The following is a 24,106-nucleotide window of genomic DNA, read 5'->3' as shown; positions in this document are numbered from 1 at the left end:
CCACTTCCTTTGACGTTCGCCTCCTACGAATGACACAATCCAACACCCACATACCAGCTCTAAGAAATCAAGAATGCTGTTGCTTCAACAAACCCCCATGCACTTGGGGCCAGCCAAAGAAAGATAAAACACCCTGGAACTCTGCAAACAAATTATACCCACTGCTGACGTAAGGAGGGGGAAGGGAGGGCAAAGGGGAAAAAAGAAAAATTAAATAAACCAGAGGAAGCATCCTTAGTCATCCAGAGCATGTGTTGAGATTTTAGCAGCAAACCTGAAAATTGAAAGCCTCTACTAGCTCTAGCTAGAAAGTAAAGAGCAGGCTGCAAGTGGGCAATGGGCATCACTTTGTGGGGTGGGAATGGGACTCGAGTGCCTTCTCCTCAGCCTGACCTTGCAGGTGCTGTAGGGGAGAGGAGCTGCCTCCAACAGCAGGAGAGCCCAAGACAGGCAGGGCATTGGGGGCTCAGAAGAACTCCCTCCCCATCAGTGCCTTACACACCTGCTGCCTATTCCTGCTACACAGGCCAAATAAACCACCAGCAGTGAGCACCTGGGGCCTTTGTGGAAAAACATGGATTCAAGCAGTACCGACAGGATTTGGTATCCCATCTAACAGTGCAGCCAGCTTTTAAACAGCCAGATGAGGACATTGTGGATGATGTTGAGTGTTTCAGAGGTAAGAGCGTATGGGGTGGCATAACCCAGGGCTCCAAAAGCCTGGGATGAAAACACATGCTGTGGACATGGCTCTGCACTGCTCCCCTGCCTCCTTCCCCATTACTAACATGGCAATTTGTCACACATGGAGCTTGAGAGGTCTGCATGCTGCATCCCAGGAATGTCACCCATTGCTGGTAGCACCAGCACTGCTGCCTGCCACAGCCAAGTCTTCCCTTGACTGCTCCCAGCCAAAAGCTGTTCTCACTCAATTTCCCACAGCAGAGAAGGCCTGGGAAGGGCAGAGCTTCCATGAGCTGACCTGCACCTGTAAGTGGCCTCCCCTTTCTCTCCCTATTTTCAATTATATTTGTGAGCAAACAGGTAAAAACATTGCCTTTAAGCTCAGAACCCCAGCTTTGGCCTAAGCACCACCACCATTTAGGAAATCAGACAAACAGGAAGCAAGGAGAAGGCTGCACAATTACTCAGAGCCACCCTGAAAGGAGGGCTGTTACCAAAACCACCGAGTCTCTTTTACTGAGGATTTCTCACTGCAGTAGAACACTGCCTAATAGCTGTGATACCCTGCTTGAGCGAGTATATTCTCCTTGGAAATCAAGCAAAGGTTTCCAATAGTTTTTGACAGAGTGTGGTCCCCTAAAGCTGCATTTTCTGTCTGATTCATGCTGACTAACTGTAACCCTACGACAGTTATTGAAAGTTAATTAGCGGTGAAGTGCTAAGAGCTCTAAAAATGAAAATACAAGTGAGACCTGAATGCAGAGTGTCTCCCTTCCCAGAAAAAAATACTGTCAAGAAGGTTAACAGAACCGAAAAAATATTGTAAGTTGAAAATGTGAGAGGGATTCCTCTAATAACTTGGCTGTGATGGTCCCTTGTTGTGCAGACACACAGCTGAGAAGTAACATATTTCTAAAGGTTTATCAGGGAACCGGGGAACAAACCTCAGTATTTCTTTCTTCATTAAATTTTCTAGAGGAAGTGCCTGCAAAGTTACATAGGGACAACACCCGAGTTACATAAAGACAAATATATAAATCAATTGCTGCTTCCTTTGGGGACTCAAGTTTGTCAGATGTTGCACACGCTATCAAATCCCAACTATTTTTGCCCTTATCCTTCACTTCCTCAGTATTTGCAAGGAAAAATCCACACTTAGATGCGAGCCCAGCCAGCACCAAGCGGGCGTAGGAGGTGAGGCGAGGAGAGCCACAGCCCTGCACCACCCACTCCCTGCAGATGTAAGCGCCGCGACAAGGTGCGAGGCAGTGGGCAGCACCCTTCAGGTGTTAAAAGAGCCCATCCTGGCACCCCCAGAAGTTGGATACAGCCCTAAACAATCAAAAAACAAAACTAAGAGCAACCTTCACGCAGAGAAGTGGCATTGTTTTAAGAACAAGGAAGGGAACGCATTGAAGCAAAGCAAGTAGGTTGGAAAAGCCAAATGTAGGGCTCAGTATAAAAATAGACAACAGTGATGGCAGAATGCCTTGGCAAAATTGTGTTTATTGATTTTCATAGAATAGGGAAAAAACCTCCAGCCCTTTCCACCCCTGACTGCTGACTGTGACTCACAAGTGATCTAAAGCGGCTGCAATGAGCAAGCGGGGACTGAGCTGAGTTGGACCTCGCTCACGTCTCCTCCATAGGGTTGACAGGGGAACGGTGCCTGCTCCAGGCTCTCCTTGTGGCTGCCCAGGAAATACAGAATAGCTGTGGATGTTCACCTCCGTCACAGCATCACAGCTCAGGCAAGTCCTCTGTGTGGACGGAGGGTCTGATTAATGTGTGGTTCAATGTCTGGCTCAGCCACCGCTGGTTGCCGGCACCCTGGTGACCTGACTCGGCCTTTCCCTCGGGCTGGGAACTGCGTGTGTAAGGAGGACAACATCCTCTGCCTCCCGTTCAGCTGGGTGACTGCCTTGGTTGAGGTCTGCAAGTGTCAAAAGCTGTCCACGTTTGGTTTGGAACCCCTTTACACCTTTACTGGGCAGCCAATGCTCTCGCTCTGCCGAGATCACAATCCAGGGACACGCTCTGCCTGAGCTGTTACGTTCGATGGTTTTCCTCCTTCTTTCTAAGCGCACCCTCTCAAGCCCAGGGAAGGCGTAACAGAAGCCGAGGGCGGGGTGTCACACTGCAGACGGGCCCCTCAGCCCCCGCACGGGCTGCTCCCGCCTGCTCCCGCACAAGCGTTGGGCGCCGCGGGTGGAGCCCCGGCCCCGGGCGGGTCGCGCCCTGCGGGGGGAGCGGGCAGCGGGGCCCGCGGGGCCGCACCGCCCCTGCCCCGCCCTTCGCCGGCCGCGAGGGCCGAGGCTGCAGCCGGCGGCGGCCGCATGGGTCCGGCGTGGCCGCCTCGCCGCTGGCAGCGCCCGTGGGCCCGCCCGGGGCCGGGGCTGCTCTTGCTGCTCGTCCGGCTGGCGCTGCCCGGGGCGGCCGCGGGCAGCGGGGAGGCTCCGCCAGCAGGTACTGCCCGTCCCCTCCCGCCCCCGGGGCAGGGCGGGTGCTCACAGGCCGGGGTTCCTCAGCCCCATCCCCTCGGGAGCGGGGGACACGCTCCGCTCCCGCTGTCCCTGGGCCCCGCCGCTCCCGCTGCCGCCCAACATGGCGCTGCCCGGCGGACGGGCCGGAGCCGCCGCCTCGCCCCGCCGGCAGCTGCAGCGGAGCCAGGGCAGCGGCGGCCTGAGGCGCTTTGCCGTGTCCCGCTGTTGTCTCGCCGCAGCTCGGTTCCCACAAGCCGGCCCCGTGCCGTCCCCGGTGGGGCAGGGGCGCGGGGAGCCGGCCCGGGAGAGCCCGCACGGACAAAGGACCCGCGGCGCACAGAGGGCGGGCGCGTCCCTCCCACTTCAGCGGCGGGGCCGGGAGCTGCCTCTGCGTGTGCGACTCCCTCTGGCTTTCTCAGGAGCTCGGGTCAGGGGCGTCGAGTGCAGAACAGATCTTTTATTAACATATTTGAGGGCAGGAAAACCCCTAAAGGCTGTGCTCAGTTGTAGTAGCAATATGGAACTCGAGAACCGGCTGCCTCCTTGCGTTGACGTTCTCGAGTCTTGGGCATCCTCCGGATTCTGCAGCAGATGCTGATGCCTTATAATTTCAAGTTTCTTTGCTTGCAGTCTCAGAATTTGCGAGGTACTCTACCTGTGTGTCGTCCCAGTAGCTAGACCTGCCCACTACCTCAGAGTTACCTGTTCAGAAGCATCTCTCCTTTTGTAACATCGTTGTTTCACTCTATTGGAGCGATGCAACTTTTCAAGCAGATTATTTTCCCCAAGAAAAATGCCTTAAAACTATGGGTAGTAAGAAAACATTTGCTAGCCTTGCGTGTGGATGACATTGCCTCTGACATGGGTGGATAGTTTATCCATAGTGGCAGGAGATCCTAAGATGCCCTTCAGGGAAGGTGTGGACCCTCCGGGCTGTGTTTTGGCCCTGCTAGCAGGGTATTGTCATTTCCTGTTACTGGATTATCTTGGTTTTAGGCCTGGGTAGTGCCCAGCCTCACCTCCTTGCTGCGTCAGTCGGCAGCACTTCAGTGACAAATAATCCTTTTGCAGCATCATCCGATGACTTTTGTGAAAGTGCCTGTCTAAAGGTACAGGCAGCGCTTGGCTGAGTGGTTGTGCTCCCTCCCACTGGATTTGCCGTGGATGAAAATTAATCAGATGGTTATTTTTTCCACAAGAAAAATGCCCAAATTTTAAAGTTAAACCAATTTAGTAGGATCACGTGTGGACAATAATTCTGCAATGCTATAATAAACCTAAGTAAGAACATCCACACAGTATATTTCATTGGCTTAACTAAATTGGTTAAAATATAATTTAGCTTAATTTCAGCTTCCTTATAGAGGCACAACAGGTTTTTACCTGCAAACAGCATCTCCTTGTCTGGATTGAGACTGCACATAACCATTTTGCTGCTCTGCGTGCATGACAGTGTATTAGCAGTTATTACTGAGCTTGGCTGAGACCTACATTTTCTATTCAGTAAGCCAGATGAGTCCCTCTGTTCAGATGTGTAATTATTTCCTTTATTCTTCTCTTTAATCATGTTCTTGAAACACTGTGGTAATGCACTGTAGGGTATATTTTACGCATGTATATAGATCAGAATGTTGTTCAAACTTTGCTCCATTAGTCTTTTAGGTCCATTTCTGCTCAAAAGTGCAATCTTAATTCTAAAGATCCTAGGTGCTCACTAACATTTCAGGAGGGTTAGAACAATTCACATCCCTAATTCAATGATTTGTGGTGAGCTGTCAGTGCAGTTCCCTTATAACATGCTGTGGCTGGACTGTGACAGCAGAAAAAATGTTCTAAAAAGAAGAGTTGTGTTATTTAACATTAGAAACATTTCCGAGGGAGAGGAGCATGACTTCTGTGATCAGCAGCTGTGTCATGTGCTAAATGACTATGTTAATATGTAAGTCTGTTTACCTGCTCAGACTCCCACAGTTGTATTCACCAGTGGTGCAGGGAACTCTGGTGGAGTTACACCCACTCATGCTGGCAGTGAATTTGGCCCAGAGGCCCTGTTCCAATGCCATCAAAACACTGATGCTGAAGCCAAGCTTTTCTGGATTACATTTTTTAAAAATACCACCCTAGTTATTTTTTTTCCAAAGGTGTTGCAGTGTACTTTGGAGCCTAAATGACTTGATTAGAAGTCCAATTTGAATTTTCATCTAAATCATATTGAACATGTTTCAGCATTTGCAACAATGAAACAGACTGAAATCAGACATTTGTATTTGACTCATGCTTAAAATTAACTTTTTTGGCCCCTCCCCCCCCCCCCCCCCCCCCAGGTAAAAACTGCAGCTTATTGCAGGAGATGGATGTCATCCAGAAGCAGGATGAAAACTGTTACTGCTATGTGCAAAACAGAACCATTCACTTACAGTACCTTTGGTCAACTCTCCAGGTAAGAGGCCGTTCACTGTGCTCCATGTGAGCTTTTCCCAGCAAACCACATGGCCAGTTAGCAAGATCAGGGCAGCATCTCCATGTAATTAATAGTTCAAGTGGCGTATAGTTGGGACCATGATAAAAATGCAGCATTATGAGCCTCCAGTTGGCATGCAGAGAGGTTTGGGTTCTACTGTAAGGATGTCAGCCAGGCTTAGAGCATGATGGTGCCACAAAAACATTAATTTAGGACTGCGTGTTATTTTCTTGCACACCTTTTCTATTGATGAACCAGTGTTAATCTCTGCAAATTTGCTTGTCACCAAATGCCTTTATGGAACTTCTAAATTTGAGGACTAAATGCAGTTCTGAGGCTCTCTCACCATAGCATACCGAAGTGTAGGAACCAAAGGCTCGTTAGATTGTGACTAATGAACAAACAGCAGCAGCAGTGTGTTTGTTTTCCTGACTAATAGAGGGTCATCTTACAAGAAACACATTTAGAGATTAGTTTGAAGCAAGTAAAAATCTCTTCAAGAGTGGAAGCAGTAACAGCTAAAGGAATGAGCTAACCCTCTCCATAGTTCCTTTTCTTTCCTGGGAAGTATTTCTCCAGACAGAGGAAGGGCACAGTTCCATTTTGACTCTGTTTGAGGACTTTTCTCTCAGATAAAAGAAAGAGGAACATCTCTTTGTCTGTTCCCAGGACTATTTTCCTCAGGAACATGTTGCAGATGATTTTATGAATGGTAGCAGGCTTCAGGTGGTAAAACCCTCCATCAGTCACACAAACTTTCCTGGAGTCAATGTTTAAAAGCAGGAAGTTCAGATTTTTTCCACAACAAATTGCTTGCTGACACATTGTCTCCTCTCCCAGTACAAACCTGGTTTATTACCCCTTGCATCACTTTTTTGCAGATGGGTCTTTTTTGTCTAGTGGGCCCCGATGAAGAGCTCACAATGTATCAGAGTCTTCAGGAAAATCATCCCAACTTAGAAGATGGACAAGATCTTCTACCATTTTGGTGGGGGAGGGCACAGAGAACCAGCAAAAAAAACCCAAATACCCAACAGGAATGTGCTTCTATTTAAATTTCTGGTTATACTATCTTTTATTTGCCTTATCCCTCTTGTGTCCCCAACATGAAGATTACATGATAAAGAAAAGCAAGTCCAATTTGTTATGGTTCGGGAGGGGAAGGAGGAGGGGTATGAACATTCACAAAAGAAAATGTGGTCAGTCAGATATTACTGGTTTCATTAAAAATTTGTGGGCAAGTGTCACAGTAAAACCAAACCCACTGTGCTTTTGGATGGATGGAGTTCCCTCCACTGAACTTTGCTGCCGATGAGTTCTCTGAATTACCTCGTAAGGTGATCAATTGTAAACAAGTAATCTTTGCATAATATAAATAACCAAGACTAAACAATTGAGATTGATTTTCATTACCACATGCATGGCTTATATGTGATATAGTTCATGAAAACAAAAACCCACAGTGATTCTGAGCTACTTCTCTGTGTATTCTGTTCTTTGTTTCTAGATAAAAGTTAACAGCAGAGAAAAGTTCCGGTTTGAGCCTATTTCAGAAAAAAACAACTGTCGGAATTCAGAAACTGTTTTTGAGTTTGCTGCATGTGCTGTTCAAATCCTCTGGAAGGCAGAGACATGTACAGAAACTTTTCTGAGCATAAAACAATATGGAGAGGATGTTTGTTTCAAAATACAACCCTTCAAAATTGAACCGTACACTGTGAGGGTGAAAAGAGAAAGTAAGTACCAAATCTTTGAGTTTAGATTACAGATAGCTTGGTATTGCCAGTGCTACTGAATGTACCACCTCTTCTGTAAGAAGCTTGGGACTTTTCTGTTGATATTTTATATGATCAGCATTTCAGATTGAATTAGTCTAAAGTCAATTTCTATTTCTTTCCCCCTTTTTTAGTGCTAGATGGAAAGCTCTTGTTTTTGTTTGTAGCTGGAATTTTTCTGTTCCATTTTGCAAACAGCCTGAGCAGGTGAGTACTAGCTACTTTTGAGCTTCTTTCCCAAAGCCTGTGCATCTTTGGTTTGTTTGCTAAGCTAAAGAGGCAGTTCTTTGGGAAAGTGAAATAAGAAACTGAATATATATTTAAAACTTCCTCATACCACTTGTGTTTGGACAGATTGTGACATACCTTGGAGTGCCTAACTGTTTATCAATTAGCTGTGTTAGGGTTTTTGTATCCAAGCTTCCTGCACTGGGGGACACCAGGACAATCCTCAGTGAGCAAGTGTGTGGATCAGAAAAGTCTTTTCTCCCTTTTGTTCACCATTAAGGGTAGCTGAATGCTAAATAATGCTGATTATCAGTGGGGGAAAATATTTAGGATGAAGTCATCTGGGGCCTTTTCTGCCACCACCTTTGTGCCAGCCTTTCTTCTGATGCACGTTTTACATAGCATGTAAGGGAGGATACTCAGTTGTTATAGCAAAATAAGTGGCCCACAACTTCAAAGCAAAGTGAGTCACAAAATAATTGTCAGGAGGCACCTCTAAAACAAGCAGAGCAGTCATAGGTTTTATAGCATTAACTGTGAATTAGTAAGTTGGAATTTATAAATGCATATGCTTAGGCAAAAAACCTTGTGGGTTTGTGGAGGGTTTTCTGCATTTTAAATTAAAATAAAACTTCTCTTGCAGTACAGAACCATGTTGGTTACTTCAGTTTCTTCTGTGTACTAGAGACTAGAAGGTCAATGCAGTCAGAAGTAGCATGAGTTTTAAAAATCCACAGCACAGTCTCCTAACCTGTAACAACTCCAGTGACCTTAAGTATCTGTTGGGAATTTTTCCTTACACGGATTTAATACCTGAACTGGGCCTGTTAACCATATAACTACAACTCTAACTTACAGCAGAGTTAAGTTCTCATTGAAGATCACTGCTGTTTTTACAAATGTTGGCATCTTAACCGATTACAAATTGTACTTCTCACCATATTCTCTCTTGTTCTCTTTACAGGAGTGCCAAGTTCTTTTACCTTTCTGGAATAATACTGGGTGCTCTTGCTCTGCTAGTCTTTGTCCTGTTGACACTTAAAAGGTTTATTCCAAGGGTAAATCTACATTTATAAAACAAAATAATAGTCATCATCATAATACCAGAAGTGAAGGTACAGAGCCAGATTCTGTTCTGGTTTTGTGGCCAGGTAACTGCACTGAAATGACTGCAGGATTGCTTGCATCAAGTAAATGTAGTTAGGTCAGAGCCAAGTTCTATTTAGCTTCCTCCTGAGTTTAAACTGAACAGGAGATTGGTGATGTACAAGAAGAGTTCGTTCTGAAACATAAATTATTTTTATTGAACTGGAGCTAAGCTTACCTTTGAATCTGTGAATCAATCTAAATAAAAATACAGTGGCAACTGAGACAGATTCTCTTCCACCCACCAAAGACAATTCATTTTAAGGCAGATGTGAATTTTTCCTTTACTTTTACGAAGCCTGTGCATTCCCATAATATTGCTGAGGTATGTTAATTGGGAACACAGTGCAGCAGGGTTACACTGTAACACTGGGACATGATACACAAATACAGATGCAGTTGCTCTGCTTGGAATTGGCACTGTTTTGTTGTAGCATGCAGAGGATTGTGCAGTTGAAGTCTCAATGCAGATCATAAACCCTGTAGCTCTAAAGAATTTCACATCTGTTTTTGCCTGTGAGTTCCTTTGGAAACAATGGTCCTGATTCTGACTTGATTTTTTTTGATGAAGTTTTTTCTTCTTTCCCTTTTTTTTTTTTAAAATTTCCAGCACAGTACCTTCTGGATCTTAATGAGTGGCTCCTGGATGGCCTCTCTCTATTTTATTTATTGCTTCAAAGAGAATATGCAGTGGTTGTGGTCTGAACACAGAAACTACCTGTTGGGTAAGAAAATTACCAAGAAATGTGCTGCAGATTTTGGTTTAATTTAGTGGTCAGATGAATACCTGCCCATAAAAAAAGACAATCAAGTGACTCATTTATGGAGTTCTATTTTCTCCTAAGCCGTAGATGTTGAAACATTCTAAAGGTTCCTAATCCACTGAAATGAGGGTTACTCACATTGTATCATTAAATAAATAGTTTGATGCAGAGGACTAGTTCTAAGAGCAGATTTTGCCTGCATTATTAGTTCATTGATTTGCTGTTACATACTTTCCCTGTAAGAGCAAAAGGGCAGCTCCTCTGGCTTGCACTTTGCTGGTTGTGGGAAATGGATGCACACATGGCTAATGGGATGTGGCTGCAGGGGCTGACAAACCTATTGATCTGGCACCTGCCTCGACATGGTCACATGAGGAGAACTCACGTGTAGCCCACAGCATTGGCTAAAAGCTGTTCAGAGATAACCTTGTGAACTCTTTGCACACTTTGGAAGTACAAAGCACATAAAACATCATGCAGTTATCTGTAAGACAACACAAGAATCAGTAGGCTACACTTCACAGCAGCTGCAAGCTTTGTGAAGCAAAGTAGTTTATAGGTGTAGTTTGCTTCTTTTTCTCCATGTCCTTTTCTGTATCTACAGGGTATTTTCTGGCTGTTGGGATTACCAGCTTTGCCATTTCCTATCAGCATGGGCCACTGACCACGGAGCTCAGCATAACCTTGTTCACATGGACGCTCCAGTTAACAGCCTTTGTCCTGATCTACTGTGGTGTCACCATCCCTCAGGTTGCATATGCAGTCATAGCAGTCAGCCTCTGCTCCAAAGGCCTGTGTTACCCCCTGGGTGCTGCCTGTCACATTGCCAGGTCTGTGTCTATTTGTGAATGTCCAGGTCCTGGGAGCACCAGGAAATACTGGAAACTGATAATGAAAAAAGCCTCTGCTCTTCAGTCATGATTTAGGAATTTCTGATACTAGTTCATAATTTTGCCAAACATAAAACTGCAGTAGGAAAGGTTTCAGGACCCGAGACACACGAATTATTTTCCATTTGGCAGTTTTAAGCATGAGTTTTGTTCTACGGATAATGGAGTGACTGTGTTCTTAAGGACAAATGTAGCAGCACCTTCTAGTGCACGGCATATGGTAACCAGAACATTTCTGTTTGATTGATTAGACTGCAGCAATACTGCCTTGGTTTGACGTGTAGTGAGAGAAGCTGCAGGGAACTCATATGGAATCTTAGGGATAAAATAGTGTACCACCACCAAGGAAGTAGCTGTTGAAAAGTGACAGTTCTTGGAGGTTGAATAGAGTTCAGACTAACATCACATTTCCACAAAAGTAGTGTTCTCCATTGATTTTAGTTTTCCAAGGTTGTTACCTTGTACATGGAAGCAATCTATTAGAACTATGGAGATACTCCTCTGTATTCCTAGAGGCCCATTTACATTGTGGATTTGGAAAAGGAACTGCTTGCAGTAGATAGACCTTAACTTGCTAAGTATTTTCAGTAGCAATACAGGAACAATGTGTTTGCTCATCCTTGAATTTGAAGCATGTTTTAGCACAAGCACAACACTCAAATGAAGATTCTAAAAAGCCCTGCCAGTTTACATCTGTTTTTCTACCTTCAGTGATGGATGGCATCCAGGTTCAGAGTCTTTAGTACAGACTGTTCCATAGCTGTGGACTCTGCTGAACTGCAGAGAATTAGGATGAGGCAAAGGCTAGAACTGGCATTACCAAAATAATACAAATCAAATAATTTGGGGTTTTTGTTGGTTTTTTTTTTTACACATTGTTTAGTTTTGAAGAATATACTGCTTTGATCTTCTCTTTCCTTTTTACCTGCTGAAGTGGGGACTGAATTGAAGCTTTTTTATTTTAGGTAGAATTTATCATTTGTTGTAGACCAGTTTTTGCCTGCAGCTGAGGAGCACCAGCTGTTTCAAAAGCAACTTGTAAGATCAGCACCTGTTGTAAGCAGGTTCAGAAAACTCTGGAATCAATATGATTCCAGTATGTGGCCACAAGTTCACAGAACACACTTGCTTGACTCTGAAACATTGTAGTTTATTCTTCATGTGGTTCTTAGTTTTTGGTTTTCATGAACTGATGCTTCTATAAAGAAATACAGCTCTACAAATCTCTCTTAGGAGAATGATAAGGGCTGTTTTCTTTCTCTGTTTCAAAATCCGTATGCCACAGCACCGAAGTGTGAGGCCATGATGCCAGATACACAGTTCAGAGCAGCAAATGTATCAAAATAATTTAGAATCTTGCGGTATTTCTTTTTAAGAACAGTGGATCTCACTGAGCCAGCAAGACCCTTCACTGTTTGACCTAAATAATGGCTACAGTTCTCTGCTTTAAAGGGATATAAGGAAGAAAGTTGAATGCTGCTGATGTTGGAGCAGGTGTTTTTATACAGAGCTGAAAGTTTTACGGGCATCCAGCCCTTGCTTATCTTAACTCATCACAACATTTAAATTGAAAGCAGTCGACAGAAGGGAACTGAACATGGCACACTTTCTAATTTATATCTAATTATATTATACATCGCTACGCAGCAGCTAAAAAACCATCAGATTGTAAACATTTTGGCCTCAGACTACTCAGTTTTGTAACTTAGAGTAAGATTTAAGAGAAGCAATCTAGTAAACAACATGAACAACTCACAACAGGCTTAGAGCATTGCTTATCTTTGAAGTAACATATGCAGACTGGGTTTTGATTCAGCCCATGTCTCTGCACAGACACATTTTGCATTTTGCACCTAAAAATGGCTGAGCAAGCAGCCATCTCTTTAATTCTGTGAGATTTTAGTCCATGCATACACAATAAGAACCTGATCTAAAGCTTATCTGAAGCTTATTAAATATCATGTGAAATTCTACAGCTTTGGTTAAGACCTAGGGTAAACAGGCTAGCAAACATTACATACCTTGTCCTCAAATGTAAGAATGCAGCTTATTCTCTTAAAAGGATAGAGGTGATTAATGCATGTTAATAGCATTAACATAGATAATAATTACGTGCCAGAAGACTTTAGAAATACTGATTATTGTCATTTCATTTTAGAAAAATGAAGCATCACTTCAAATCAAAAAAACTGGTGTTTAAATACCTTACTGAAGAGGAGTATCGAGAACAAGGTGAAAGTGAAACTATCACAGCTCTGGAGGAGCTGCGCTCATTCTGCAGGAGCCCTGACTTCCCATCATGGATAGCTGTGTCCAAACTCCAGGCTCCACACAGGTAAGAAAACCTGGCTCCTCTAAAACAGGAAACACATTGCACAGACACTGGCACACAGCAGACCTAAATGCCACTTCAGGCACTGTTCCAGGTGTGTTTATCTTGCATATCCCACTCAGGACCGCAGCCACACCTCTCAAGGGTATTTCTCGCTGATGGAATTAAACTTCTGTTTGTTCCTCCCTGACCACAAATTACTCTTGGGAGTTTGCAGCCCTTCACAGCTTATTCACGGTCATAGAACTTAAAGGCTTCCTGCAGTGCCTCTGTAAGCTCTTGCAGTGACCCTGGTGGCTCTCTAACCAGTGAAATTGCCCTCCTTCAGGTTTTAGAGCAGTGCCCTTCTCTATGGCGTAGAATTGGAGCAGGGTGAAGATACATACTCAAACATTACCTATATTAAGCTCTCCAGTTGCAAACCTGCACAGTCAGGGAATCCTATTATTGAAGTATCACTATCTAAGACTAAGAATACAGAGAAAGAAATCAATACTTGCACCTAGCAAATAGAACAGGTAGAAGAGCTGTGCCATGTATAGCTTAAGAGATAAACTTAAGACAAATATAGGTCAGAAAGGGTCAAGCAAGCAAAGCCAGAAAACCTTGCAGAATATAAAATTAATCATAACAGTGTATTCCCATCAAAACAGAAACTTAAAGATATCAGAAGCAGAGTTTCATATATTAGCCAGCCACAAAGACTTAGTCCTTGCCACAGAACCAAGTGTCACAATTTTAAAGGAGCCCCAGTCCAATCTTCCTTGGATTGGCACGCAGACAGCCTCTCTACCAGGTTTTATAGATTTACTGTTAAACAGTCTTACTTTCTAAGCTGCTTGCCTGCTTTAGCATGATGGAAAGATAAAAAGTGAAAGCTTACTGTTATATTGTACAACTAAATACCACCAAATGTACAAAACAACTCAGACACAATTATTTTCTAGCCATCATTTCATTAATAGAGTTGTTATAAACTGTTCACTAATTGAGAATAGGGAAATAAAAAGAAGAACCAACAGCAATCAGATTTGGAGAACCCCTCCCAGCTCCCATTAAGCATCAGACGGTGGTTCATCCCAAGGCAAACCTGTTCCCCATTTAGACTAACAGAGCTTCCAAGAACAGCGAGGTGATGACATTCATCTCACAGAAATGTTAAGTCTGAAATGTAAATTATTGATCAGTTTACCAGAACTCCAGAATGTAGCTTGCATTTCCTTTTTCATACATTTCTCTGATGCTGTCGACACTTACCCAGGTGTCAGAACTGCCGTCTGTTCCCACACACTTGCCAGAAACCTCCAGCTCTGTTCTCTCTCCTCAATGGAGTTGCCCACTGAAAGTAAGATTTGTGGCAAATTGCAGTGTAGGGACAGTGCTGAGTTCATGCTTTGTTCTGCCACACTTCCAGTTCAGCATTTACTTGGAGCAGTTGCAGAATTCCCAGTCTGCAGCTGCAGGTTCAGCAGAGGTAGGAATTCTTTGGGAAGACTTGAGCTCAGCTTGCCCACAGTGTGCACGCAGCACCAGCAGCAAGGTGACTGCACCACAGTGTAGGAGTGCAGAATTCTTGCCATTTTTTCCTTTCATTAGCAGTATCAACATACCTGAATTCTTACAGCCTTTGTCTCAAATATGCTACAGCTTGAATTTATTTTTAGAATGTAGAGTACCAAGTACCCCACTGTACAAATGCTTACTCTGGATTACCCCACAAGTACTGACAAGATGTGAAAACAAAGTTAGATCTTCTTGCTTAGTCACAAGACTTTGCAGATGGTCTCCAGAAGAGCAAAAGTTACTTCTACAGAAAATACTGAAAAGATGAGCCAGAAAAACCGATCTTTGGGGTTGTTGTCATCCGTTACTGGAACTTCCCCTCATCTGCACTGCCTGTGGGGATGTCCTTACAACATTCCTGCTTAAATAGCAATACCCCTAGCATTTACAGTAGTTCTTCTTTTAATTTCTCAGCTGATCACTTCTCCTCTTAAAAATTTGGCAGGTTTGCAGCTTTTGTTTTGGGATCTCCCCACGTCTCTCCTGCAGAAACAAAGGCGCATGATGAGCAGTATGGCATTGGGAGCTCCTTCCTGGAAGAGCAGCTGTTTGAGACAGGGGCACAGTCTGAGCAAGATGAGCCAGACAATTCCATCCATGAGGATGAGGAGAATGAAAATGAAATGCATACACAAACTCCATTTCCATACGCTACTGAGCTGCTCTGAGGGTTGAGAAATAACAAAAAAATTTAAAAAGACAGAAAACACACTTGTCCTAGAAGGGGAAGATACAGAATGAGAACTCACACTTGGCCTTTTCTTGTGGTTGCTCGTGAACAAAGAAGGATTTTTGAAAAAACTGTTTCCTGTATCACCAATGTTACCTGATTAGAGCAACAGAAGGAAGCCCTCATAGGGGCTGTTCAAGTGAAGAGGAATCTCATGCTATTGGTATTTTCACTGGGGAAGACAAACATTGTGTATTCCTAAGGCAAGTACTGGTGGCAGCCTGTCCACCAGGATGCCTTGTTTTACCAAGGATACTACCTCCAGAAAACAGAATGTTTTGGCCCTTTCCATCAAGTCTTCCGTGCTGAGCACTAGAGGGAGGAAAAGCCATTTTTAATGCTCTCCTTTTACTAAGTACCCTCTGTGTCAACATTTCCGATAATGCTGTCAGAGTGTTGATAAACTGTGTTCATTGTTTGTGAGACTTTGCATAGAGAGTTAATGCAGCTGAACGAGGTTTGTTTCCTCTTCTGGCTGGGCTTGCTGTCCATTAGCTTCATCCTGCCTCTGCCTTTAGTTTTAAGCTCCCCTTACCCCTCAGAATGCTGCCTGACTTTTCACCCTCTGCCCATATTATTCTGTTCTTGATCTCTGCTGTAGCTGTACTGCATTTTGTTCTTTCCAAATCTTTGTTTATTTACGTACTTTCTTCCTGCTTGTACAGATCCATCTGCTAAACCTTCCTCTAGCCCTCTGCTTCTCCCCCTCTGACAATGCAGAGGGTTTAGGAGAGGTTTTCCATCCCCAAACATTTTTGCTATTGCCTTCAGTTTCATTGTCAGCTTACCTCAGATGGGTGCTGCTGTCCATTCCAGGCCTCTCAAGAGCCCAGAAAAGACCACAAAGGCTGAGGCTGTTTCAGCTGCTTGGAGAAACTGCTATCAGCAGGGTCAGAGTGCTGCTGTGACCGTGGAATTGGGAATGCAGATAACCCACGCAGAGCTCCACTGGCCTCAGAGTACTCAGTAGTTTGCTCACTCAGTAAGATGCAGAAAGTACTTCCTGGCAAAACAATGAGGGAGGATACCTGGCTTTTACCTTTCCTTTCTCAGCTGTCTGTGGGACTTCTCACAGGAGGTATGTGGAGAGGAAAAATAGACCAGGGAGAAAAATTTAGGCAGTCACGTGTCTGTCAGCATATGTATTACACAGTCCTAGGCTAGGGAGTAGAGTGTGTACTTCAGTTCATCCACCTGCAGATGTCATTTCCTTCTTTTGTTCTTTAGACTATCCCTCCCTATATTCTTCTGTTCTCACTTTGCTGTTTTCCTTTACTGTCTTACAAACTGCAGAAAACAAAAGACCATTAATTCTGTCACCATCTGATCTTACAAACTCACCAGGAACTGTGAGCGATGGGGAGCAGCTGGGGCTCAAGAAGGACATGTGAGACTGGGATCTATCTACTTTAATGGGGTGTCTGTAACATGCCTAGTGGTGCAGCGTGACTGCAGCAGTGCAGGTGCTGTCCTGGGTCCTCCTTGTCCATCGCTGCACCAGGGACAAAACCCGTTACCTCTAACGGTGCTAAGAAGTGTGGCCGTACCGTAATCCAAGAGCTCCTCTGCATAACAAAGGACTCAAGAGTTGGTGCTTGAAAGCCCTAAGCCTTACTTACGTGGTCTTTCCTTCTTTATATTGCTTCAGCTTTGCTTCAGTTTAAAAGGAACACTTCCATTTTACAGTGAAGAGACACTTAACACCCTTTAGTGCCATAAAATGATAAGTACCTGTGCAGAATCTATAGCATGTTTAGCAGAGAAAAGCCCTGTCAAGCAGGCGATCCAAAATGCACTCACTGTTAAGTCAAGAACATTCAAAAACAGAGCAAGAGTTCTGTATAGGAAGGCCACTAGCAGCAAGACTCACCCCTAAGAGAGGCTGCTGCTACCAAATCCACAGCTAAATTGCCACTCACACTCTAAAAGTCAGGTTTGGCTTGGGAGGCTCTGGCAGTAGCAACAAGCAGTTGTGAAAATGGAGGAAAGCCTCATTATCTTGGATGGTTTGAGAGAAGGGTGGAAACTCCTCCCTGAACAATTACCATAGACCAAATTAAGATTTATTTAATCTTTGCCTGTCACCATCATGAAAATTGAGCACTTAAAAACATTACAGATTAGGCAAAGGATACTCAAAAAGAAGTCAATGTTTCTTGCATGTTTTAAAATACACAGGTTTTTTTCAGTGTACTTCATAGTTAGCCAAGAACTCCCATCCAAGTAATTTGAGGCCAAGGAAAAAAATCAGATTTGTCTGAGCTTAAACACACAGTTTTTCTGGATGTCCTCTCTTTAGTGAGGCAGTGATGATTATCATTCCATAATATGGAAGTACATAAGTACATATATATACTATATAAGTACATAATATGTATTTACATACAACAGCCTAGATTATACATTAAGGTAGTATTTTACCTAAGCAATATGTTAAATGGAAAAGCCTCCCCAGTTTAGGTAATTATATGTTTTAGAAGAATACCAGGTAACCTACTTCAAACAAGGAAGAAAGTTTAAAAGCAATAAAAATTAGAAATAAAAATCAACCCATGTTGTATGTAGTTGTGAGATCCATCATTAGGCAGGGATGGGTAAACACTGTCCAAAGTAGAGCACGAAATGACTAAATGCATGCAAGACAGAATGGCAGCAACATGAGAAAGATGATGGCTACCTTAGTGGGTAGCTAATAGTGACCTTAAAAATCCTCCCAAGCCTGTTCCAACACTGGAAGGGTTTCATAAACAAAAGCCACCAAAACCAGCTGCTGTCACTGGAGCCCTGTTCACTTGCACAGTGCTCCTGTGATATGTGGAGATGACACAGCCTTACTGAAACAATTGTTAAGTACTGTCCACTGTTCAGCTAGAAAATCTGGGAACAGAATCTAGGCATTAATCCCTTGCGCTGTTATAAAAGCCTTTCTCCCTTAACAAAGGATGTTACATTTTTCTCTGTAGTGTTTACAGTGATGCCCTGCACTCTTCCATATCGACCAGTTTACAGCACACATTGCTTTGTGTCCCTCACATTCCCTGCACACGACAGAAGGGAACTGGTGCCTACAGTCAGATTTTATTATGAAATACTGTTTTAACACAGTGCAAGAGTAGTTCCCAGGCTCTTGGTTCAGCATCCTCCAGTGACTTTAGTAAAAGGTCATTATCACTGAATTATTTTCACTTCAGGTTTTTCAGGTTATGTTCACTGCTGACATTGTAATATGAGCAAATGAAATAAAAGTTCATGTTGATACTATTAAATATGTTATGGATATTTTATATTTCTTACCACAGTTTTTACAGTTTCACAAATATCAAAATCCAGGTGTACATGTCCATTTTGCAACATAGAATGACTATACAATTCCAAAAAGAGCAGGCATTTCAAATACACAATTCTGAAGTGTAAACACAGTGTACAAGCTCTTCACTTCACAATCCAGGTGCTATGCAGTAGCAGCTGAGGTAACACCGTACAGCATGAACTCAACAAATGGTTGGTTAGCCTCAAGATGATTTTTAGCATTCTTCTGTCCTGTCACCTGTTCAGTCTTTAGTTCTCCCCCAAGTTATACAAACATACAATAAATACATTTCTGATTTTAAAGGACACTTAGACAAGTCATGAGGATTTATGTGAGTACAGTACATTTAAGTTCAAGTGCAAAAAAAGTAACAAGTGGCTAGTCATTGATGTTTCTTTTTATCGTCTATGGTGTTGGTCCCAGGCACTGCCAGAACATGGGTTGTTCTAAAAGCACAGCTAAAGCACAGCTATGGGACACCCCTTCAGTCAAGCTAACAGATGTCAAAGTGGGTAAACCTGTGCACCCCTTCCCTGCTCAGCTGCTGCCACCTTCTTCTCCCTGGCTCTGGGCTCCGGTTGGCTTTACCTCTGGCTCACCACAGTCCCACAGCAGCACCTTCCCCACGGAAGGCCTTGCACCTCACACACATCTCACTTCCAGGAGGGCAGCTGAGCAGTGCTCCCTCAGTCCCACGGGAGCTGAGTGCTCAGGATCTCCTGGGAACCAGCTGTTCATCTAAGAAAACGGGCCAAAACACTATCCTGACTAAACCCCCCCAACTCTTCCCTGAGCCCGAGGATTTCCCTCCAGCAGCAATTTTCACTATGCACCAGCACGAGCTGGCTGCAGACAGTATTAAGAAGCTTAACAAAACATAATCCAAAGTCCTCCAGTGTCTTGACATTGGGCAAAGTAACTTCCTAAATACACTGCAATTGAGTTACATTTGCTTCCTCCTGAGAATCTCTCACTCTACTCGATTTCTGCATCCACTACTTCGCCCCTATAATCCTAAACATTAAGATTTTTAGGTGATTCCTCCCTACCCCCCCCACCTTCCCTAGGCACTTAAAGCTTAATGTTTTCTTAATAAATAACCATAGTAATTACACTGCATTAAATAAACCCTTGTATAGATGATGAAATAAAACCCCCAAAAAGACCATTGATCAGTCTCAGGCTGTGCAATCTTGATCAAAGATTCTTGTCTCAATAACTAAAATTACCCAAACGCACACAACCTTATGCCCAACTGCAGGGCTGCAAGCACAGAGGGTAACTTCTTCAGAAGCCTTCCTCCAGCTTTTGTGTTGCACTAAAAGGCCAGTTCAAAAACCTTTGCTTTGCAGAACTAAACTTTTATCTCAAACAAGAGAACATTAGCTTCAAAAACATATTCTTTGAATATGTATGTGGTTTACTTAATCCATCACCGTAATATTAAGATACACTTCCGTAAGCTACTCTATTTCTGAGACATCTTTCCAGAGACAGTTTCACAACATTCCTAGAATTATTGGATCTGATATTTTCTAATAGACTATTCAGGGAAACTCAGTGTCTCTCTTAATTGATTTGGAAATAAATTTAAGGAAAAAAAATTATCCAATCAAGTCAGACACTCTGTGCCTCAACAAATGAGGAGTGAACTCCCTTTTTTCTACAGATTGCAAAGAAATCTCATAGCACTTGACTCAGCTTTAGCAAAGCAGCCGAGAATTCTTCGTACCATCATATCTGGCCACATCACTTCCCTCAAGAATCCGAACTTCTGGCCTCCCTGCTCATGTTGCTCTGTGTAGTCATATGAATATTCTTTATATAGTTAAAAGCTTGCACTGCATCACATTATGATTGTTAAGATGAAGGAAGTCCTACTTTTGAGCTCCTACTCCAGCGTTTCCCATGTGAGAAGCAGAATTCCATGCACTGGATTTGGTAAGATGAGCGCATCTCAGGGCCCTGCAGCAGCAGGCTGAGCATCATGATCCGACACAACACGGTTGCCATCTGCTTGAGAATCTGATGTTGCTGTAGGTGTTGGTGCCGAACAATTTCTGGACTGCTCAGAATCTGTCGGATTTTGGGGTTGTCTTGCTGAGCTGGCTGACGAAGCACTGCAGTTCTCATTGGTTTTCTAGACAGAGGGGAAAGGATTGCATGCCAAAAGTCACCATGAACGCTCAGGACACTCTCCCCCCCCGGCACACCCCCAGATGCATTCAGGCACTGCTGGAAAGTCACAAAGCACTTGCTTTGAATGCCCACAACATAACAAGTCAAATGTAAAGCAGCAAAGCAAAAGTAGTACATTTAAATCCAGATGACACTAATAGCAAGCAGACAGCAGCTTACCTTCCATCTCTTTTCCTAACTGCACTTTCCCAAGAAGCATGCAAAAAACAAACTTGTTGTGTTTCAAGGGGAAAAAAACAATTAACTGGACTTCAAAGTGTTTAGACAAGATAATTCTTTTGACTAAGCAAGTCCATAACTTTTTTTTTTTCACTTAAATACACTTTTTTTTTCCCACTTAAATGCTTCTTAAATACCATTTTTCTCAGTTGATCCCTCCCTCCCCAAGATACTGCTCAGACTTCCTGACTGGCAGGATTTTTGCTGTACTGATGTACAAATCCATCCAATCTTCTCAAACAAGCCTTACCAGGGAACATAAGAGCACATTTAAACACCAGTTACATTCCCAGGGCTGAAATGGCAAACCTGCACACTAACACATTTCATTAGAAGGTGATGCACTGCCTTTGATTTTTTGTTTTGCATTGAAGCACAAAGAATAAGGCTAGTATGTGTATAAGCAAGCAGAAGCAAAACTGATCCAAAATCTTTATGAAATAAGAAGGAATAATTTTTGTCACTAATTCTCTGTGCACCAACCCTCCTTCCAAATGATCTATTTTCATTTTAAGGAAGCTATTTAATATATTTAGTAAGAGACCTGGACAGCCTTTTCTAGTTTCAGTATTTTAATATCAACAGCCTAAAGTAAATGACCAAGCACAAAATCTGAAATATTTTGGAACAAGTTTGTCCTCTTGGAGCACTGAAACAGGGATGAGAAATTCTGGAGAATACACATGTTGAAGAAAATGATACAATGAGGTGCATTGAATTTTGGCACATCAAAAGTAAGTACTTTTAGATCAGCACTGTATTTTTACAGGAAGAAAGACATAATGAAGAGACCATATGCCATAGAGAACAGGCACAAAAGCCCTTCTGGCCACTTCACAGTGCTCAGGGAAGCAGCTGGGTTGTGTCCAACAGTGTTGGACAAGCCACTCTCAGACACCACACACCTACCAAACATTATTTTATTGCCATGTTCATTGCCTGAGTTCTGTATAACTTTTTTTCTCTGATTTAACAGAGGCAGCTTAACCAAGACCCTGAGGGCATTTGCAGCGGGAAACTGAGCAGTTTGTTTGGAGACATTACTTTGATGTCAGAGACCTTGTGGTATCTTCAGCTCACATTCTCTGTCTCTGGAAAAGTCAAAACCAAACAAAAACCCCAACCAATCTAAAGCACGCCTGTAACACATTTCCAAGAATAAAGTCAAGTAAGAAAGGCAGGTGACCAGGTGAAATTCCTACACACTGCTCTGCTGATTCACATTCATATCCCAAATTACCCATTGCTAAAGACAGCACTTGAGGAAAAAGCATTTCTGTGTTTACGCCTACTGGGTGCAAGAAGGAACCTCACCCACTCCTTCCAGACAGGTAAACACAGCAGCTGAGACTGACCGTGCTGCTCTAAACCCTGACTGACAGCACTTCCTTACTGGGCTTAGCAGCATGCTCCAGCTCCAGTCTGAAAGACATGCCAGAGCATTTCAAGTTCAAGATCCAAGCCCATCCAACCACTGAGGAAGCTATTACAAGCTGTTCTGGGGGGAGACTGAACAGAAGGGGAATGGTGCACAGTAAGCACCAGCCACCAGTATTTTAAGTCCCGGGATGGCTCTTATCTGGTGTAACTAGGTGAAAAAGAGATTAACTTCATTTGAAAAGAAGGCTCTGTATCCAATCAGTAGCTGTCTGGCACACAGCAACCATGCAGATGTCTGACAGCATCATCTAAGGAAGCAAAACTAAATAAAAATAATCTTACAGTCTGTTAAGCAGCTGTGCATCTTCATGTTCAATTATCACCTTGTAAATTTTGCAAAATGCATAACCTGCACATTCCAACTAATATGAAAAGAAATGTAAACAAATATATCCAAATCCATAAAACAGAGTCCCTTTCCATGTGTCTTCTTCTCCTACCATCTTCAGGGAGACAGTACTTGCAAAACTAGTTATTCCCGCTGCATTATACATAGAAAACAACTCTATTTCATGCAGTATTTCAACTACTGTGTCACAAGTCCACCTTTATTACAAGCTGATAGAAAATACCTGCCAGGTACTAACAGATCTACAGAGCTATAAAGGTTTTCAAGCAGCTAAAATTACCTAAGAACTTCCTGAACATTAGAAGATTACCTGTAAAGGCTGATTCTCAGGAGCTGGATTGGTTTTGGATAGTTTAACCATCTCTTTTATCTGGTAGACAGCATAAGCTAAGGTGACCCAAGGAGAAGAACTGATGCCCCATGCAGGCCTGTTCACATCCTCTTGCTCTTCTTGGTGTTTAGTTTTCTTTGGAGGGAGTCTGGGCTCAGTCCGAGGCATGATATCTTCCGACTGCTGTTGTACAAGGTCAATAGTTGCTATGGGAACAGGACTGGAAGGCACTGGAATCCTTTCTGCCAGCATTGTCTTTTCTGAAGTTCAAAACAAAATAATCACTGGCAAAGCCAACAAGCTTAAAAAAAAAAACCTGAAGCAGACAATGAGCATGAAGTGCTTCTTGCTTTCACACTATGGTTATCACTGCCCTGAAAGCAGAACACTGGCACGAACAGCCAGGAGCCAGACACAGCACAGTCTGGTTAGGGAAACGTGGCTGGTGCCTGACAAGCACGGCTTGCTGTGCCACTGCACAAGGGCTGAGGAGTATGAAAAACTCCAGCTGTTCCCAACAGTTACTGTGGAGTTATGCAGTTAGTGAGACGAGAATTAAGGATAGTGACACACTGGAAGACACAAAGTATCTGTCAAAGAGTTTCAGGTAAAGGAAGAAATCCTCTCATGAGACCCTTACATATCTTAGGTCTTCCAATAAACTGTAATAGTTTTCATAGCTATCTTGAAATGTCATCCATAAAATGACTGCCAAGACCCAACCCAATGTGCTTTACAATCCTGAAGAGCCAGAGTATTTATACAAAAAATAATTAAACAGATTTTTAGTAGCTGGGCGATATTTTCAGTACTAGCTGTGTGCTCTCTGTAAAAAACACATTCTGTAAACTTTGAAAAAATATTTTTTCCAATGAAAATATTTTACAGATTAAAAAATATCTTTTTTTCAAAATTGTAAAATCACATTTGGTTTACAAACTCCTAGATAGTACTGGATATTTTAAGCAAGGGAGTGAAGAAATGAAGAGACTACCCCTGCACACACTTGACCACATGCTTCATTTTACTCATCCCACTGGTCTGCTTGAAAGCAGCCTAATTACTGTCATGCTTAAAATTAACATACACACTGTTAAAATGGGTAGTGTGTATTAAATGAAAACAAAAGACAGAAACACAGAGAATAAGGACACTTTGAACAAACTGGCCTTTTGTAGATTCCCATGTAATTAACTAGATGC

The 24,106-nt window shown here is 43.1% G+C and overlaps 2 protein-coding genes across 6 annotated transcripts in view; one reads left to right on the top strand and one right to left on the bottom strand.

The window, feature by feature from the left end:
- The first annotated feature begins 3,015 nt into the window (after positions 1-3,015).
- On the top strand, positions 3,016-22,887 carry NEMP2 (nuclear envelope integral membrane protein 2). Of its 2 annotated transcripts, none has more exons than XM_048309013.1 (9): positions 3,016-3,150; positions 5,492-5,607; positions 7,136-7,364; positions 7,538-7,610; positions 8,596-8,689; positions 9,388-9,502; positions 10,146-10,371; positions 12,590-12,766; positions 21,761-22,887. In XM_048309013.1, the coding sequence occupies exons 1-9, from the start codon at positions 3,021-3,023 to the stop codon at positions 21,804-21,806; spliced, it is 1,206 nt and encodes a 401-aa protein (XP_048164970.1). In that variant the 5' UTR covers positions 3,016-3,020; the 3' UTR covers positions 21,807-22,887. The 2 variants fall into 2 exon arrangements, with proteins under 2 accessions (XP_048164970.1, XP_048164969.1); XM_048309012.1 differs by lacking the exon at positions 21,761-22,887 and adding an exon at positions 14,772-18,322.
- The window catches only part of MFSD6 (major facilitator superfamily domain containing 6), a 27,929-nt gene continuing 22,145 nt past the window's right edge, over positions 18,323-24,106 (bottom strand). The window contains exons 6-8 of one of the 4 annotated variants that reach the window (XM_048309009.1): positions 22,884-23,164; positions 20,725-20,776; positions 20,414-20,506 (exon numbers count right to left, since the gene is read on the bottom strand). In XM_048309009.1, coding sequence (XP_048164966.1) covers positions 20,496-20,506; positions 20,725-20,776; positions 22,884-23,164 — 344 coding nt within the window. In that variant the 3' untranslated portion in view covers positions 20,414-20,495. Of the gene's footprint in view, positions 20,507-20,724; positions 20,777-22,883; positions 23,165-24,106 lie in introns of all 4 variants that reach the window. The other 3 variants (XM_048309010.1, XM_048309011.1, XM_048309008.1) reach the window with 3 other exon arrangements.

This window comes from Corvus hawaiiensis, chromosome 7 (assembly GCF_020740725.1).
Source record: "Corvus hawaiiensis isolate bCorHaw1 chromosome 7, bCorHaw1.pri.cur, whole genome shotgun sequence".
In the NCBI taxonomy this organism is placed as follows: Eukaryota; Metazoa; Chordata; class Aves; order Passeriformes; family Corvidae; genus Corvus; species Corvus hawaiiensis.
Note: the sequence above shows the minus strand (reverse complement) of the source record. Positions and strands in the feature narration are given on the sequence as shown.